Source organism: Pristiophorus japonicus, chromosome 14 (assembly GCF_044704955.1).
Source record: "Pristiophorus japonicus isolate sPriJap1 chromosome 14, sPriJap1.hap1, whole genome shotgun sequence".
Lineage (NCBI taxonomy): Eukaryota > Metazoa > Chordata > Chondrichthyes > Pristiophoridae > Pristiophorus > Pristiophorus japonicus.
The window spans coordinates 166,396,206-166,414,297 of NC_091990.1; the positions used below are offsets into that span (position 1 = coordinate 166,396,206).

An 18,092-nucleotide genomic window follows, 5' to 3' on the forward strand; every position below is an offset into this window, starting at 1 on the left:
TTTTTAAGTTTCTTAAATTTTTAAAATTTTTATTAAAATGGAAAAATTTGACACTCCTCAAAATTAAAATTAATTTTTCAGGACTATAACCTTTAACAGTCAATGCGCTGATAAAACTCGAGTTACACCGAATTCAAAAGGATCTAGCTTTTAATGGGGTATTTAACAGTGGTATTACAGTAGATTTTAAGACAATATTCCACATTCATGAATTCACATGAACAGGAATTCCAGACTAAAGCTTTGCCCCTTCTTGCCTCAAAGCAGCTGTTCTAAAGGAGAGCAGCAAGTAGGACTGTTAACATTGGACAAATCCTACGTTTGAGACCTTCACTCATGAACTGTATACCTTTCAACTCCGAAAATATAAATGTGTTTAAAACAGCCACACTGTACCTTTGTGATAAGCTGCAGGGGTTAGCAAAATGGCATTAATGTACTTGTTACATTTTTAGGCTTCGACCAGATATTTCTCTCATGCTCAAAACAAAGACCAACCCCCATGAGTGAGCACTTACTCGCTACAAACCAGAGTATCCACACAATGGAAGTTACTTTCAATTTCATCAACTGGCCACTTTCAATTTAACCTGCCGGAGAGGACTGACCATACCTTTTTTAGATCCTGCCCGATTTTCAACCCATTGAAATCAAAGGGTTTAAAATCGGGTAGGTTCTACAACAGGCGTGTGATCCGCTCCACTAGGTTTTAACCCCTGGGTAGAGAAATTGAAAATTACCCCCAATATCCCCTAATATCATGTTCTCTGTGGTCCAATTGAAACCCCTGTAATAACTTTCTGGATTTGGCAAAGAGCTCTTTCGTGTTCTTCTGGTGTTTGGCTAGTGGAAGAGTAAACTGTCTATCAGGCAGTGTGATTTAGGCTATAAACTAAGAATCAGGTATATTAAAAGGAAAGGTTAAAGAGTAGCATTAGGTCAATATGTCAGATTTTGCTTAACTGTGGAACATATATCTTATACTTCCGCAGATATAAAACAATAAAAATGTATTTTGCTAAATGTCTTAATAATAATAAATCTTCACCAGCAACCGTAACATTAACCTATACATGGTGTTTCATCTACCCACCGTGGAATATCTACGTGGCGCATCCACAGAGGCTGCAAGCCATTAATACAAGAATAATTACAGTAAAGCAGTTCAAATTATATTTTCCATCCTCTCTAAAGTTCAACCAAGAAAAAAGGGAACCAAATACATATATTTCACATATAAAAACAGAGAATGCTGGAAATCTCAGCAGGTCAGGCAGCATCTGTGGAGAGAAAAACAAAGTTAACGTTTCGGGTCTATGACCCTTCGTCAGATCTGACGAATGTTCGAAAAGAACAGATTCTTAAGGAGCACTGAAAGGGGGAGGGGAAGAAAGAACAAAAGGGAAGGTCTGTAATAGGGTGGAAGGTAGTAGAGATGAGAGAGACAAAAGGGATGTTGGGCCGAATTGAAATGGTAATGGCCGGAGTTAGAAAAAGGTTAGTCTGGATAGGGTGTGAATGGTGGGATAATGACCGGTTGCCATTAGAGACAAAGAGAAAAAAAACATAAGCTCGGGGGGCGGGAACCAAAAATGGGCAGAGGTTATGGTCTGAAATTATTGAACTCAATGTTGAGTCCAGAAGGCTGTAAAGTGCCTAAACGAAAGATGAGGTGCTGTTCCTCGAGCTTGCATTGAGCTTCATTGGAACAATGGAAAGGTCCAAGGACAGAGAGATCAGAGTGGGAGTGGAGCGGGGAATTAAAGTGACAGGCAACCGGAAGCTCAGGGTCACACTTACGGACTGAACGGAGGTATTCCACAAAGCGGTCACCCAATCTATGCTTGGTCTCCCCAATGTAGAGGAGACCACATCATGAGCAGCGAATGCAGTATACTAAATTGCAAGAAGTACAAGTAAATCGCTGTTTCACCAGAAAGTTGTGTTTGGGGCCCTGGATAGTGGGAAGGGAGGAGGTAAAAGGGCAGGTGTTGCATCTCCTGCGCTTGCACGGGAAGGTGCCATGGGAAGGGGAGGGGGTCATGGGGGTGATTGCGGAATTGACCAGGGTGTCGCGGAGGGAGCCGTCCCTTCGGAATGCTGAGAGGGGAGGGGAGAAGAAGATGTGATTAGTGGTGGGATCACACTGGAGGTGGCGGAAATGGCGGAGGATGATCCGTTGAACGTGGAGGCTAGTGGGGTGAAAGGTGAGGACAAGGGGAACCCTGTCGTGGTTCTGAGAGGGAGGGGAAGGGATGAGAGCAGAGATGCGGAAAATAGAATGGACACAGTCGAGGGCCATGTTAACCATGGCGGAGGGGAATCCTCGGTTGAAGAAAAAGGAAGACATGTCAGAGGCACTCGTGTGAAAGGTGGCGTCATCAGAGCAGATGCGATGGAGACGGAGAAACTGGGAGAATGGAATGGAATCCTTATAGGATGCGGGATGAGAGAAGTGTAGTCTAGGTCGTAATGGGATTCAGTGGGCTAATACTGGTCGAAAGCCTATCCCCAGAGATGGAGACGGAGAAGTCGAGGAAAGAGTCGGAGATGGACCATGTGAAGGTGAGGGAAGGGCGGAAATTGGATGCAAAGTGAATGAAATTTTCAAGTTCAGGGCGAGAGCAGGAAACGGCACCAATACAGTCATCAATGTACCGGAGAAAGAGGTGAGGGAGGGGACCCGAGTAGGACTGGAACAAAGAATGTTCCACATATCCCACGAAAAGGCAGGCATAGCTAGGACCCATGCAGGTTCCCATAGCAACACCTTTAATTTGGTGAAGTGAGTGGAGTTAAAGGAGAAGTTGTTCAATGTGAGAACAAGTTCAGCCAGACGGAGGAGGATGGTGGTGGATGGGGTCTGGTTGGGCCTCTGCTCGAGGAAGAAGTGGAGTGCCCTCAGGCCATCCTGGTGGGGAATAGAAGTGCAGAGGGATTGGACGTCCATGGTGAAAAGGAGACGGTTGGGGCCAGGAAACTGGAAACATAAAGTGACGGAGGGTGTTGGAGGAGTCGTGGATGTAGGTGGGAAGAGAGTGGACAAGGGGAGAAAAAACATAGGGTCGAGATAGCAAGAAATAAGTTCTGTGGGGCAAGAACAGGCTAAAATGATGGGTTTACCGGTGCAGTCCTGTTTGTGGATCTTGGGAAGGAGGTAGAAGCGGTTTTCATATTTACGAAAGGATATACTTGCTTTGGAGGCAGTTCAGAGAAAGTTCACAAGGTTGATTCCAGAGATGAGCGGGTTGACTTATGAGGAAAGGTTGAGGAGGTTGGGCCTCTACTCATTGGAATTCAGAAGAATAAGAGGTGATCTTATCGAAACGTGTAAGATTATGAGGAGGCTTGACAAGGTGGATGCAGAGAGCATGTTTCCACTGATGGGGAAGACAAGAACTAAGGGGGCATAATCTTAGAATAAGGGGCCGCCCATTTAAAACTGAGATGAGGAAGAATTTCTTCTCTCAGAGGGTTGTAAATCTGTGGAATTCACTGCCTCAGAGAGCTGTGGAAGCCGGGACATTGAATACATTTACGATAGAGATAGACAGTTTCTTAACCGATAAGGGATTAAGGGATTATGGGGAGCGGACAGGGAAGTGGACCTGAGTCCATGATTGGATCAGCCACGATCGTATTAAATGGCGGAGCAGGCTCGAGGGGCCGTATGGCCTACTCCTGCTCCTATTTCTTATGTTCTTATGAAACCCCTCTATTAAAACTGGGAATTGGAGCAGAGAACGGCAATGCAGGGCACTGTAACTCTCAGGCAGGCAGTCATAGGTGGAATGGCCACATCAAACTCGAAGACAAGAAGTGATCATAGACACCAATAAATGCACAGAGTACTTCCTTTATAACATTGAGGGTTATTTGAGAATTTCAACAGATTACACTTGTCCTTTTAATTGTGCGCTCCTGTCTTGCAACAGTCCAATTTCCTTTTCTTTCCAAATACCCAATTAAAACTCCTCTTGAATTACTCTTTTATCTAAATTCTGGTAAATCCATGGTTAATCTCTGTCTGCCTCTTTATGTTCTGGTTCAGTGTCCACGGACAAGTTTTGGAAAATGGATAAAGAGGGCTTCCTCGCCGGTACTGGAGACACTCCAATCAACTTCATTATTCAGCTGGTCGGCTCCAATGTTCTGATCCTCAAGGCACCCAATGGAAAATACATGATAGCACAACAGAGCGGAGATTTCAAAGCAACAGGGGACGATGCCAAGTCTGCCACAATGTTCCTTTATTGATCAACTTTGGAAAATTCTAATTGTGAATCAACACAAACAAATTAAACTCTCGAATAAGCCTGTATGAATAGCTAGAATAAATTATATAGAAACATAGAAACATAGAAAATAGGTGCAGGAGTAGGCCATTCGGCCCTTTTAGCCTGCACCGCCATTCAATGAGTTCATGGCTGAACATGCAACTTCAGTACCCCATTCCTGCTTTCTCGCCACACCCCTTGATCCCCCTAGTAGTAAGGACTTCATCCAACTCCTTTTTGAATATATTTAGTGAATTGGCCTCAACAACTTTCTGTGGTAGAGAATTCCACAGGTTCACCACTCTCTGGATGAAAAAGTTTCTCCTCATCTCGGTCCTAAATGGCTTACCCCTTATCCTTAGACAGTGTCCCCTGGTTCTGGACTTCCCCAACATTGGGAACAGTCTTCCTGCATCTAACCTGTCTAAAACCCCGTCAGAATTTTAAACGTTTCTATGAGGTCCTCTCTCATTCTTCTGAACTCCAGTGAATACAAGCCCAGTTGATCCAGTCTTTCTTGATAGGTCAGTCCCGCCATCCCGGGAATCAGTCTGGTGAACCTTTGCTGCACTCCCTCAATAGCAAGAATGTCCTTCCTCAAATTAGGAGACCAAAACTGTACACAATACTCCAGGTGTGGCCTCACCAAGGCCCTGTACAACTGTAGCAACACCTCCCTGCCCCTGTACTCAAATCCTCTCGCTATGAAGGCCAACATGCCATTTGCTTTCTTAACCGCCTGCTGCACCTGCATGCCAACCTTCAATGACTGATGTACCATGACACCCAGGTCTCTTTGCACCTCCCCTTTTCCTAATCTGTCACCATTCAGATAATAGTCTTTCTCTCTGTTTTTACCACCAAAGTGGATAACCTCACATTTATCCACATTATACTTCATCTGCCATGCATTTGCCCACTCACCTAACCTATCCAAGTCACTCTGCAGCCTCATAGCATCCTCCTCGCAGCTCACACTGCCACCCAACTTAGTGTCATCCGCAAATTTGGAGATACTACATTTAATCCCCTCGTCTAAATCATTAATGTACAATGTAAACAGCTGGGGCCCCAGCACAGAACCTTGCGGTACCCCACTAGTCACTGCCTGCCATTCTGAAAAGTCCCCATTTACTCCTACTCTTTGCTTCCTGTCTGACAACCAGTTCTCAATCCATGTCAGCACACTACCCCCAATCCCATGTGCTTTAACTTTGCACATTAATCTTTTCTGTGGGACCTTGTCGAAAGCCTTCTGAAAGTCCAAATATACCACATCAACTGGTTCTCCCTTGTCCACTCTACTGGAAACATCCTCAAAAAATTCCAGAAGATTTGTCAAGCATGATTTCCCTTTCACAAATCCATGCTGACTTGGACCTATCATGTCACCTCTTTCCAAATGCGCTGCCATGACATCCTTAATAATTGATTCCATCATTTTACCCACTACCGATGTCAGGCTGACCGGTCTATAATTCCCTGTTTTCTCTCTCCCTCCTTTTTTAAAAAGTGGGGTTACATTGGCTACCCTCCACTCCACAGGAACTGATCCAGTTTGCTTTAAACCTTCTTCCTCTCTTTATTGATCAACAGTTGGTTTGGGACAGCCATTTTGATGGGTGGCAATTGGTTTACAGTTTTTTTAGTAAGACATTTAAAAAAAAATGGAGAAACCAAATAAAGGATCAAGGTCTACTCTTCAAAATGCACTAACGTTCAAAATATAGGCAAGACGGTGAAGTCATGATTAGATGACACCAAGCTTGGGTTGGCAAAGCTCGTGGAGTGTAAAAGGAAAGGATGATGGTCGGAGGTAAGGAATTCTAGTTTTGATATCCTATGAATGAGTTAGAATAGGAGATAGTGTGATAGTTTTGATTTTAGCATAGTCGGGATGAATGGAGGAAGAATGTGTAAGATACCTCCCCCTTTCCCGCGCAACTCAAGTGGCAGCAGGAGGGGTGAGTCCAGGATTAAGGAGCAGAACTGTTCTGCTCCTTGGGCCTTGTATGACTGTCCAACACCACAGGAGACCTATTGGCAGCAATTCAATTAAAAAAAAAGGTTTCCTTCCCAACTCATCCTGACTCAGTTTGTGTAATTGCAAATGGCAAAAAGTGACAAAAGAGCACCAAAGTGTATGCAACATCTCTTCCAGAATGTTCAGCTTCTATTAAACACCCCTCTAAATCTGCATTTTCTACCCTGATATTTTGAGTGCCATCATTGCCTTGTAATCATTAAATCTGAACTATGATTGATCACAGGCAGCCTTTTTTTATTGTTTGTTGCTGATAACGTGCTTAGCAGGGGGGAATCGGGACAGAGGTGTAGTCTACGTTGTCCAGCATCTTGATTAATGGAGTGGCAGTGCATTCTCTTCTCAGCTTCCCACTTGGCTCTGAGCTCCCAGAAGCACCCGCAGCTTTCTGCTTGCTCCAGGGAGTCAGTGCCAGGCTTTCTATTCTATATCCAGTGTGGAATATCTTACAAAACATTACTGTACAGCTACAGTCAAGTCTGTTTATATTAAACTCAGACTTGCTCCCAATAATATGTGGAAGATCCCAACATTCACAGCAGTAATCAGTATAATTTCTCTCCTGATTCTCCTTCACACTTCCCATCCAACCTTAATTTTCCTTCCTTCTCTCTCTATCTCCACGCTCTATGTTCCTTCTTTAACCATTCTCTTTCTGCTTCTTGTTCTTTGGGCAAAAAGGCCATTGATCACCTTCCAAGTATCAAGTAACTCTGACTCACTCACCCGAAGAGAAAGCAAGAAGCAGGTACATTGAATAAACACAACCAGAACGAAGAGAGGCAAGGAAGAAGGGAAATAATGCAAAGGTAGGTGCTGTGACTCAATCAAAAAACCCCAGAAAGTGCTGGAAGTATCGAGTAGATCTATCAGTATCGATGGTTTGAGGCGTGAATTGGCTAGAATAGACTGGCAAATGATACTTAAAGGGTTGATGGTGGATAGGCAATGGCAAACATTTAAAGATCACATGGATGAACTTCAACAATTGTACATCCCTGTCTCGAGTAAAAATAAAACGGGGAAGGTGGCTCAACCGTGGCTAACAAGGGAAATTAAGGATAGTGTTAAATCCAAGGAAGAGGCATACAAATTGGCCAGAAAAAGCCGCAAACCTGAGGACTGGGAGAAATTTAGAATTCAGCAGAGAGGGACAAAGGGTTTAATTAAGAGGGGGAAAATAGAATAGGAGAAGAAGCTTGTTGGGAACATAAAAACTGACTGCAAAAGCTTCTATAGATATGTGAAGAGAAAAAGATTAGTGAAGACAAACGTAGGTCCCTTGCAGTCGGATTCAGGTGAATTTATAATGGGGAACAAAGAAATGGCAGACCAATTGAACAAATACTTTGGTTCCGTCTTCATGAAGGAAGACACAAATAACCTTCCGGAAGTACTAGCGGACCGAAGGTCTCGTGAGAAGGAGGAACTGAAGGATATCCTTATTAGGCGGGAAATTGTGTTAAGGAAATTGATGGGATTGAAGGCCGATAAATCCCCGGGGCCTGATTGTCTGCATCCCAGAGTACTTAAGGAAGTGACCCTAGAAATAGTGGATGCATTGGTGATCATTTTCCAACAGTCTATCGACTCTGGATCAGTTTCTATGGACTGGAGGGTAGCTAATGTAACACCACTTTTTAAAAAAGGAGGGAGAGAGAAAACGGGTAATTATAGACCGGTTAGCCTGACATCAGTAGTGGGGAAAATGTTGGAATCAATTATTAAGAATGAAATAGCAGCACATTTGGAAAGCAGTGACAGGATTGGTCCAAGTCAGCATGGATTTATGAAGGGGAAATCATGCTTGACAAATCTTTTGGAATTTTTTGAGGATGTAACTAGTAGAGTGGACAAGGGAGAACCAGTGGATGTGGTGTATTTGGACTTTCAAAAGGCTTTTGACAAGGTCTCACACAAGAGATTGGTGTACAAAATCAAAGCACATGGTATTGGGGGTAATATACTGACGTGGATAGAGAACTGGTTGGTAGACAGGAAGCAGAGAGTTGGGATAAACAGGCCCTTTTCAGAATGGCAGGCAGTGACTAGTGGAGTGCCGCAGGGCTCAGTGCTGGGACCCCAGCTTTTTACAATATACATCAATGATTTGGATGAAGGAATTGAGTGTAATATCTCCAAGTTTGCAAATGACACTAAACTGGGTGGTGGTGTGAGCTGTGAGGGGGACGCTAGGAGGCTGCAGGGTGACTTGGACAGGTTAGGTGAATGGGCAAATGCATGGCAGATGCAGTATAATGTGGATAAATGTGAGGTTATCCACTTTGCGAAGACAGAATATTATCTGAATGGCGGCAGATTAGCAAAAGGGGAGATGCAACGAGACCTGGTGTCGAGTATAGGAGCAGGGAGGTCTTACTGCAGTTGTACAGGGCCTTGGTGAGGCCTCACCTCGAATATTGTGTTCAGTTTTGGTCTCCTAATCTGAGGAAGTATGTTCTTGCTATTGAGGGAGTGCAGCGAAGGTTCACCAGACTGATTCCTGGGATGACAGGACTGACATATGAGGAGAGACTGGATCAACTGGGCCTTTATACATTGGAGTTTAGAAGGATGAGAGGGGATCTCATAGAAACATATAAGATTCTGACGGGACGGGACAGGTTAGATGTGGGTAGAATGTCCCCGATGTTGGGGAGGTCCAGAACCAGGGAACACAGTCTTAGGATAAGGGGTAGGCCATTTAGGACTGAGATGAGGAGAAACTTCTTCACTCAGAGAGTTGTTAACCTGTGGAATTCCCTGTCGCAGAGAGTTGTTGATGCCAGTTCATTGGATATATTCAAGAGGGAGTTAGATATGGCCCCTACAGCTAAGAGGATGAAGGGTTATGGAGAGAAAGCAGGAAAGGGTTACTGAGGGAATGATCAGCCATGGTCTTATTGAATGGTGGTGCAGGCTCGAAGGGCTGAATAGCCTGCTCCTGCACCTATTTTCTATGTTTCTATGTAAAGAGCCATTAATGCTTCTGGTGCATTCATTCCCTTTGGGTACAAGATGACTATTACATTCTCTAAAATCACAAAGTGGTCACCTTTATTTTGGGGAGTGAGAGATGCTGGTCAAGAACAATATCAAGTGTTATAGATGTGGCACTGATCGGCTCCAAGGGTCACCATTTTAGAATTTACCCCCCAAAAAACTAACAACCTGTGGGAGAAGCAGAATGCTATGAAAGCTTGAAAAACACACACTTAGTAAATGCAGTAACATTGTCCTGAATAAGCTTATCCGGGTTCTGTGAAATGTTTAACAAAAGGTGTTTAGCCACAAAGAGCCCAGGATGCCCTTGTGGCTGGACCGCCAGGTAAGGTTCGCCCAGCGAGGGTGCGCCGCCTGCAGGCCGGGAGGACAGGCGACCTCTGACCTCCGGTCTCCCGGGTAACCAGGGATCGCACACCACACTCGGGTCCAGGAAGGGATCTGGACATGGAGAGCGCAGCAGGTAAAGACCGAAATAACACACCGCATTTAAAGGCCGGGGACTGTCAGATCGAGTCTCCAGCTGTATTCCTGAAATCTTATTAAAGGGAAGCTTCCCGAGTGAGGGGGAAGAGGAAAGTATTTTTGGAGATGACTCGTTCCTGCTTGGTTCCTGAGGCCCACGTATTGACTCTGCCAGAATGGACCTGCTCTCTGCCCGGAGTGCTTTAACACTGGCTTATTTGTGTCTTCTTTCTTCACTCCTCCCCAGGCACTCGTTTTCTCTCCTCGTTCGAAGTTTTCTCTTGCTGTGGTGTGGCTTTCATCAGGTATCCTCCAATACTTTGCCTAAGTGGAAATTCTTCATGGGTTGATTACATAGAAAATAGATGCAGGAGTAGGCCATGCGGCCCTTCGAGCCTGCACCACCATTCAATAAGATCATGGCTGATCAGTCACCTCAGTACCCCTTTCCTGCTTTCTCTCCATACCCCTTGATCCCTTTAGCCGTAAGATCCATATCTAACTCCCTCTTGAATATATCTAATGAACTGGCCTCAACAATTTTCTGTGGTAGAGAATTCCACAGGTTCACAATTCTCTGAGGGAAGAACTTTCTCCTCATCTCGGTCCTAAATGGCTTACTCCTTATCCTTAGACTGTGACCACTGGTTCTGGACTTCCCCAACATTGGTAACATTCTTCCTGCATCTAACCTTACATGCTGCAGTTACGTAAATAACAACCTCTTGTATCATTTGTCCTGTCAAAGGTACCTCAGAGAGTTCAAAAGCTCAAGATTTTATTTGTTTTGTGCTTTTTCTACACATTTTTTACAGTTATCTTCAAATCATTCATTCATCCTTATACCTTCCTGGATTTTGGTATTATCGGTCCTTTCCAACTGCTGAACAGTGCATACAGGATGGGAATTACAAATATCAAGACCTGACATACTGCATGAATGACACGTTTTACTGTCAATCATAAAAAAATCCTGATATAATAAACGCGTTTCCCCAAATGTGGCAGTTTTCATTGGATTCAGAAGGGAGGCTGCTTAATCTGCATTCAGAGGAATTTTGTCCGCAATGTGTTTGTTTGGTGCATCCTGAAAGTTGTAGTCTGCTAGCTGGTTCAGCTGTGGGGGATTGATAATAGTGAGAAGATCCAGAGACTCGCGATCAGAGTATCGGAAAGCGAAGTAGGCCAGGGGAAACATTCCATGAACATAAAATACCAGAGCTACAATATCTGAAGGATGCCTCTTCAGTTGTGGGAATGGAGTTAACTTCAAAAAAGGAGGGAGACAGAAAGCAGGAAACTATAGGCCAGTTAGCCTAACATCTGTCATTGGGGAAATGCTGGAATCCATTATTAAGGAAGTAGTAGCAGGACATTTAGAAAATCATAATGCAATCAAGCAGAGTCAGCATGGTTTTATGAAAGGGAAATCGTGTTTGACAAATTTATTAGAGTTTTTTGAGGATACAACGAGCAGTGTGGATAAAGGGGAACTCGTAGACGTAGTGTATTTGCCTTTCCAAAAGGCATTCGATAAGGTGCCACATAAAAGGTTACTACACACGATAAGAGCTCAAGGTGTTGGGGGTAATATATTAGCATGGTTAGAGGATTGGTTAACTAATAGAAAACAGAGAGTTGGGATAAATGGGTAATTTTCAGGTTGGCAAACTAACAAGTGGTGTGTCACAGGAATCAGTGCTGGGGCTTCAACTATTTAAATCTATATTAATGACATGGATGAAGGGACCGAGTGTAACATAGCCAAATTTGCTGATGATACAATGATGGATGGGATAGCAAGTTGTGTGGAGGACACAAAGAGTCTGTAAAGGTATATGGACAGGTTAAGTGAGTGGGCAAATATTTGGCAGATGGAGTATAATGTGGGAAAATGTGAGGTTATCCACTTTTATAGGAAGAATAGAAAAGCAAAATATTTAATGGCGAGAGACTGCAGAATGCTGCAGTACAGAAGGATCTGGGTGTCCTCGTACATGAAACACAAAAAGTTAGCATGCAGGTACAGCATGTAATTAGGAAGGCAAATGGAATGTTGGCCTTTACTGCAAAAAGGGGGTGGAGTATAAAAGTAGGGCAGTCTTGCTACAACTGTACAGGGCGTTGGTGAGACCACACCTAGAGTACAGCGTACAGTTTTGGTCTCCTTATTTAAGGAGGGATATACTTGCATTGGAGGCAGTTCAGAGAAGGTTCACTGGGTTGATTCATGGGATGAAGGGGTTGTCTTATGAGGAAAGGTTGAGCAGGTTGGGCCTGTACTCATTGGAGTTTAGAAGAATGAGAGGGTATCTTATTGAAACATATAAGATTCTGAGGGAGCTTAACAGGGTAGATGCTGAGAGGATATCCGTGGGGGAATCTAGAACTAGGGGGCATAGTTTCAGAATAAGGGGTCGCCCATTTCGGACAGAGATGAGGAGGAATTTCTTCTCTCCATAGGGTCGTGAATCTTTGGAATTCTCTACTCCAGAGAGCTGTGAAGGCTGGGTCATTGAATATATTCAAGGCTGAGATAGACAGATTCTTGAGCTATAGGGGAGTCGAGGGTTATGGTGAACAGGCAGGAAAGTGGAGTTGGGGCCAAGATCAGATCAGCCATGATCTTATTGAATGGCTTGAGGGGCCATATGGCCTACTCCTGCTCCTATTTCTTATGTTCTTATGTTCTTAGTCATAAAAAAATCCTGATATAATAAACACCAGCTATAATATGCCAGTTTTCATTGGATTCTGAAGGGAAGCTGCTTAATCTGCATTCGGAGGAATTTTGTCCACAATGTGTTTGTATGGTGCATCCTGAAAGTTGTAGTCTGCTAGCTGGTTCAGCTGTGGGGGATTGATAACAGTGAGAAGATCCAGAGACTCGCGATCTGGGTATCGGAAAGCGAAGTAGGCCAGGGGAAACATTCCATGAACATAAAATACCAGAGCTACAATATCTGCAGGATGTTAATTGACACAAACAAAGCCAGATCTTGAATGTTTGAATGTACTCCTGCAGTATTTGCTTAATATTATTTAGATCTGTTGACTAACAATTCAGTAGCAGAATAACACATTGGGGTGAATTTTGCTCTCCTTGTGTTTGGGCATAAATGATCACCTGGAGGAAATTTGGGCAGCGAGATTGGACATTGCGTGGATTTGTTGCCGACAAGCGATCCTCCCCTATTATGCAAGTAGAGGAAAGTCTGCCCCATTGTGTTTTACATGGTATAATGTTCCTTTCCTTATAAATGAGTGCATTCCCTGATGTTTTATCCACAGCTGAAGAGGCTCAACCAGCTCGCAAACTACAGGATGCACCATACAAACACATTGTGGACAAAATTCCTCCGAATGCAGCTTAAGCAGCTTCCCTTCAGAATCCAATGAAAACTGGCATATTTAGGGACAGGCGTTTATTTATTCAGGATTTCTTTTAATGATTGACAGTAAAACTCATGAGCAGTGTTAGGTAATTTTCATAGTATATAAACAAAGATTTTGCATTTAGAATGTGTTTGTCATATGTGTGAAATGCCCATCACACAAAAATCCTAATTGGTTTCTAGAAAAATTCAGCCAATGTAAAATACTCACTTCACCATCTCTGAGCCGATCGCTCACCAATTTCTTTCCCAATCCCTCCAGCGGCCATGTGCCCCCACTTCTCTACTGCAACAACCTATATCTGACAATCTCTGGCTTAAGGTGAGTAGTGTCACAGGAGAATTGCAAGTTTTTTTTTAATACAAAACTTGTTTTTATGTTTGGTTCAAACTTCAGAAATGCTCACTCAGAAATCAGAATGTCCAGCTGAAAACTGGATGCACGCTGACCCAAAGCAGAGGTCAGTCAAGGAAAATAACTCGAGAAATCTCCTAATGCTCCATGTTGGTCATGTGCTACAAAGATACTATGAGTGCCCTGTGAAATTTCTGGATTGGGATCATAGCTCTTTCTACACTTGTTTGCCAGGACATAAATTTTTAACATCTGTTTCATTGTTTATACCCAAATCTCCAATTCTTATTTTGTCTCTTTTGGTCTTTTTTTGCCGCGCATAATTTCCGGACAAGACTAGCACAGTGTATTTAGGAATGGCTCATTATCTGACTTTACCCTCCCTTGCCATGAAGTTTCAATCCAACTAGTCCCCAGCACTAGATTATAATTTTTCTTGCCTTTGGTCACATGGTCTGGTCTGGTTTTTGAATTGGCTATCCAGAGAATTCTTGTTTTAAAAAAAAAACTCCGTTCCCCACCTGCTTCCATTATTATCCGCCAAGGTTCCTGCACATGGATAGCTATCCAGTTACTCCTTCCTGGAAAGTGCAAGGGTGTAGACATTGAGTGAGGACAGGATCAGTCTCACTTGTAATGCTCTCCTCAGTTGAATAACCTGTCGACATTCGCTGTCTAAACTCACGTATGAAGAATAATCACTTGGGCGAGGTACCAGAGAATACTTGGTACAGACGGAACTAGATCACAGCAAGAGCCAGTGCCTTCAGGAGTGAGGGGACTAAAGTTGGGGAAAACAAAGAAGGCCAAACTTATGAACCAGCCACTTTATCAGATGAGTACAGGTGTAAGAGGCCAATTGTTCACCTTCCATAGAAACTGATCGTCCCCCATCTAACTGTGTTTTTTGAATTGTTTCAGAGTTTTTGCCTCCTTCAGCACACCATTCCAGGTTTCAGTCAGTCTTTATGAAGAAGTACTGCCTGACATCAATCCTGAATTTGCCTTTTTTTGAGTTTCATGACTTAACTTGAAATAGTACTCAGAAACTATTCTGTTTAGCACCTTACGAGTTGCCTCTCATTCGCCTTCTTGTTGGGACAAAATAAAACTACGCTGATGGTTTAGGCGTGTTCAACCTGCTGGTGTGGCTCCATTCTGGTTGTTTGTGGTGATTATCTTCCTTCTGATGCTGCAGGTAATGTTGATTCCTCAGACCCGCTGTCCACGACTGGAGAAGAGGGGGAAGACAAAGAGATAGAAGGGCCTGCCGAAGAGGTACTGTGATTCTAGTCTGCGCCTGATCGCGTGTCCGTTTTCACCAACCATCAGCGTCAGTGCACAGCAGGCCAGGTGATGGCACGTGGATTTAGCCGCCTTGTTGACGTGTTGTTGAGCTTCCCTGGTGGTATCCATGGATGAAGCGGAAATCACAAGGACATTCTCTACTTCACCCTTTCTTGCTCGTGCTCTCTGTCCTTTCTGAGTAAAAGTCCTATTTTAACACCAGCTCTGTAACAGTTGGGAATTTTCTGGTACAATCACAACCAATCAGTGTCGCAAATTTTTCAGCACAATTTTTAAATGTTTTTAAGCACTCGCACATCCTGCATGAAATGTCTCCACAATTTACTGAACTGTTTACCCTAGTCTCTCTCTTTCCTCTACCCTGTTGTTACCCTCCCATCTGTGTCTCCTCTCCCTCTCCCAGTTGTTACCCTTGTCTATCTGCTCCCAATTATCTGTCTCTCCCCCAGTCATTACCATCATTTCCCTGTTCATTTTCTTGCTCCTCCAGTAACGTGTCCTGCCATATCTCCTCCCTGGCTCTCCCATTTCCTCCCTCCCCTTCCCTACACTTTGGGTTGTAGTGATTGACCTGACTCCACTAAACCCCCAAATGAGGGCACTACAGGGCAGGAATGTCTTCAACGGGAGGAAGGAGAAATGGGAGTGGGAGTTGCCGCCAGGTTGCACGTCACGATAGAAGGTGCTTGTCCTAGCGATAGCTGAGGCAGAGACAAATGGCTGACGAGATGCCGATATTCTGTCAAAAGGTAGAGTCTGTTGGTGACATGCCATCTTTAATAGAGAAGCTTCCTGTTTGACACGGATCCTCAAGGTGAGACTGCTTCTTGAAAATGGATTCTGAGGGTGAGACTCTATCTAAATGGAGTCCTCAGTCTGAATGGGACAGTGATAGTTAAAACCTGTCTTCTCTTTTGTTGGAAGGATGCAAAGACGGTGGAGGCAAAGGATTACGCACTGTTTGAGTCTCTGTGTGACACTGTCCTATCATCATTGGCACTACTGCAGAGCAGCATCAGTGAGGTACTCCAACATTGATTTGCCTGTTCACAACTTCTTCTCAAAGGGTATCCCTGAGGTCTGTCTTTTAGTCTCAGTGCCCTATGTGGATCTGCAACTGTTTTTGTGTACCAGCTTTCTCCCATCCTCTCTCACTCTTGCTGGGGTATGTGTGTGGGTGATTGTTGGTAGTTTATTTGATTGTAGTGGGCAGCACCACAGAACCTGATCCTGTCCTCATATAACCTTGCCATGTGTACACATTCTAGTGGTCAGCAGCAGGAACTCGGGCTGATTTTTCCTCTCTCTAATTCAGGGGCATTGGAGTCAATTACTGCTCCTCAAACTGCTGCTCTGGCTCATATCGGCTGTTTCAGCACAGACAGGTTGGACCTGTGGTCTTCCTGGTCGGCATGTTTCAGTACCACGCCACGTAGTGAATTTAGATCCAACCAGTGGCTCCTTTTGGAAAGTATGCATCGCTGGATGTTGAGTTAGAACAGGATCAGGCCCTGTGATGCCCTGCTTCTGTTAAATAGCCTGCTTATAATCATCATTGGGGATCATACACAAAGAATGGCCATTGGGCAGGTGAGATACTGGAATTCACCGTGAGCAGAACCATACCTTAGCAGGAAGTCAATCCCGCAGCAAGAGGATTGTGACAAAAACATTTTTTTAAATTCTGTTAACTGATTTATTTGTTACTTTATTATTGCCCATAGTACACACCCATATTTAAGACCAGTGATTGCTAGCTGTTTCCTGTCCTGTAGGGAATTTACATTGCAGTCTGGCTAAAACTTTGCACATCAGGGCAAGGCAAAAGATATGTGTAGTTCAGGAATTCCTTAGCATGCACAAGTTGGTCGCTCACTGTATACTTGGAAGGACACATGAGCAGGCCATTCAAAGTATGGGACATAGATCAATGAATCAAGCCATTCCATTCAATTGCAAATATCCTAAATGATTGACATTCCAGGGTAGTGTTTTGATTGTCAGCTGTTTCTGGGGTGAGAGGGGCATTGCTGAAGATTATTTATAGCCCTTTTGTTGTACAGCTCTGTGGCTAGGTGATTCCAATTGTGCACATAGTGGGTTACTCAGATTAGCAGTCAGTCTGAAGCCAACAGAGGGGGTGAGATAAATCATTGATTTGTGGCAGTGAACCACAAAAGAAATGAGCGACCACCTTTCAAAGATCAATTTTATGTTGAGAATCTGGACCTGTGCTCAAGTGATCCCTGGGCACAGCGAATATCGAAAAATTAGGCAGTTTCCATTACAGGTTTGCCCGCCCAATTTTCCAATATTTGCTGCACTGAGGTGATCCACTGCTCCGAGAAACACACCCAGGAAAATCTCCCCTAATTTTTGTACTGAATACTGTTCATTTACCCGTTTATGATGAAATAAGTCTGTCTGTTAGTTGATCACCTGCCTGATATCTCCATACTTTGCATCCTACTTGGCTGAAGGTTCAACAGCTCCCAATTCTGGTTTTTGCTATGTGAACTATGCTGCCATAGAAACATAATGTGTGCACGCATGGGTCTCGTTACTTTGTCCCGCCTCCTGATACCTCTAATCTAGCTTCTCTTTGGGAGACTCAATTCCATGTATCCACAACCTCCATCCAAGCAGTTTAACCTCTGCTTTGACCGCAGGGTGACCTTCCCCGCCAAATGAAGCCACCCACGTTTGCTGCACCCACTGCAGCAGGACTCGAAGGCTCCATTGTCAAAATGAGGTGTTTTCATCCCTTATTCTTACCAGGAAAGGATTGGTTCAGGCAAAAAAAGCACTCCTCTTTAATGGCCTTTAGGAGCGACTCAACTGTACTACTGGTGTCTGTTTTACCTACACAAGGAGCTTTTAAATTACAAGAGGAAAAATTCAGTGAGGCTAACCTTCCCTGCTGCTGACACAGACCTGCCTATACTACAGGCATCAGAAAATTGGGGCTTATATTTGAGTGATACTTTTTGAATCCTACTAAATGGACTAGACATCGCACCATTATGGAAAATAAATCAGTATCAGTTATTCATTGATCCTTCTCCTGTCTCTGGTTTTCCAACAGCTGCTGGATTTCAAGGATCAACTGCTGAATCATGCCCTTCCCAGCAGCGTCTTGACCCATTTAGTCATTACCACAGGACGGCTTTTCCGCAGGTATTGCAAACATCCACACTACGTTGAGCTCAGGATCATTGCACATCTTCTACTCCAGCTCATTCTTT

At 43.9% G+C, this 18,092-nt stretch overlaps 2 protein-coding genes across 8 annotated transcripts in view; both read left to right on the forward strand.

Annotated features, from left to right (window-relative positions):
• Nucleotides 1-4,257, forward strand: part of LOC139279537 (fascin-like) — a 41,808-nt gene extending 37,551 nt beyond the window's left edge. The window contains exon 6 of the mRNA XM_070898663.1: nucleotides 4,052-4,257. Within this exon, the coding sequence (XP_070754764.1) occupies nucleotides 4,052-4,257 (206 nt within the window). The remainder of the gene's footprint in view (nucleotides 1-4,051) is intronic.
• Nucleotides 4,258-9,732: 5,475 nt separating this feature from the next.
• LOC139280212 (uncharacterized) overlaps nucleotides 9,733-18,092 on the forward strand; it is a 122,494-nt gene continuing 114,134 nt past the window's right edge. For all 7 annotated transcript variants that reach the window (XM_070899810.1, XM_070899811.1, XM_070899814.1 and 4 more), the window contains exons 1-4: nucleotides 9,733-9,787; nucleotides 14,738-14,817; nucleotides 15,772-15,870; nucleotides 17,933-18,024. In XM_070899810.1, the coding sequence (XP_070755911.1) occupies nucleotides 9,772-9,787; nucleotides 14,738-14,817; nucleotides 15,772-15,870; nucleotides 17,933-18,024 (287 nt within the window). In that variant the 5' untranslated portion in view covers nucleotides 9,733-9,771. The remainder of the gene's footprint in view (nucleotides 9,788-14,737; nucleotides 14,818-15,771; nucleotides 15,871-17,932; nucleotides 18,025-18,092) is intronic.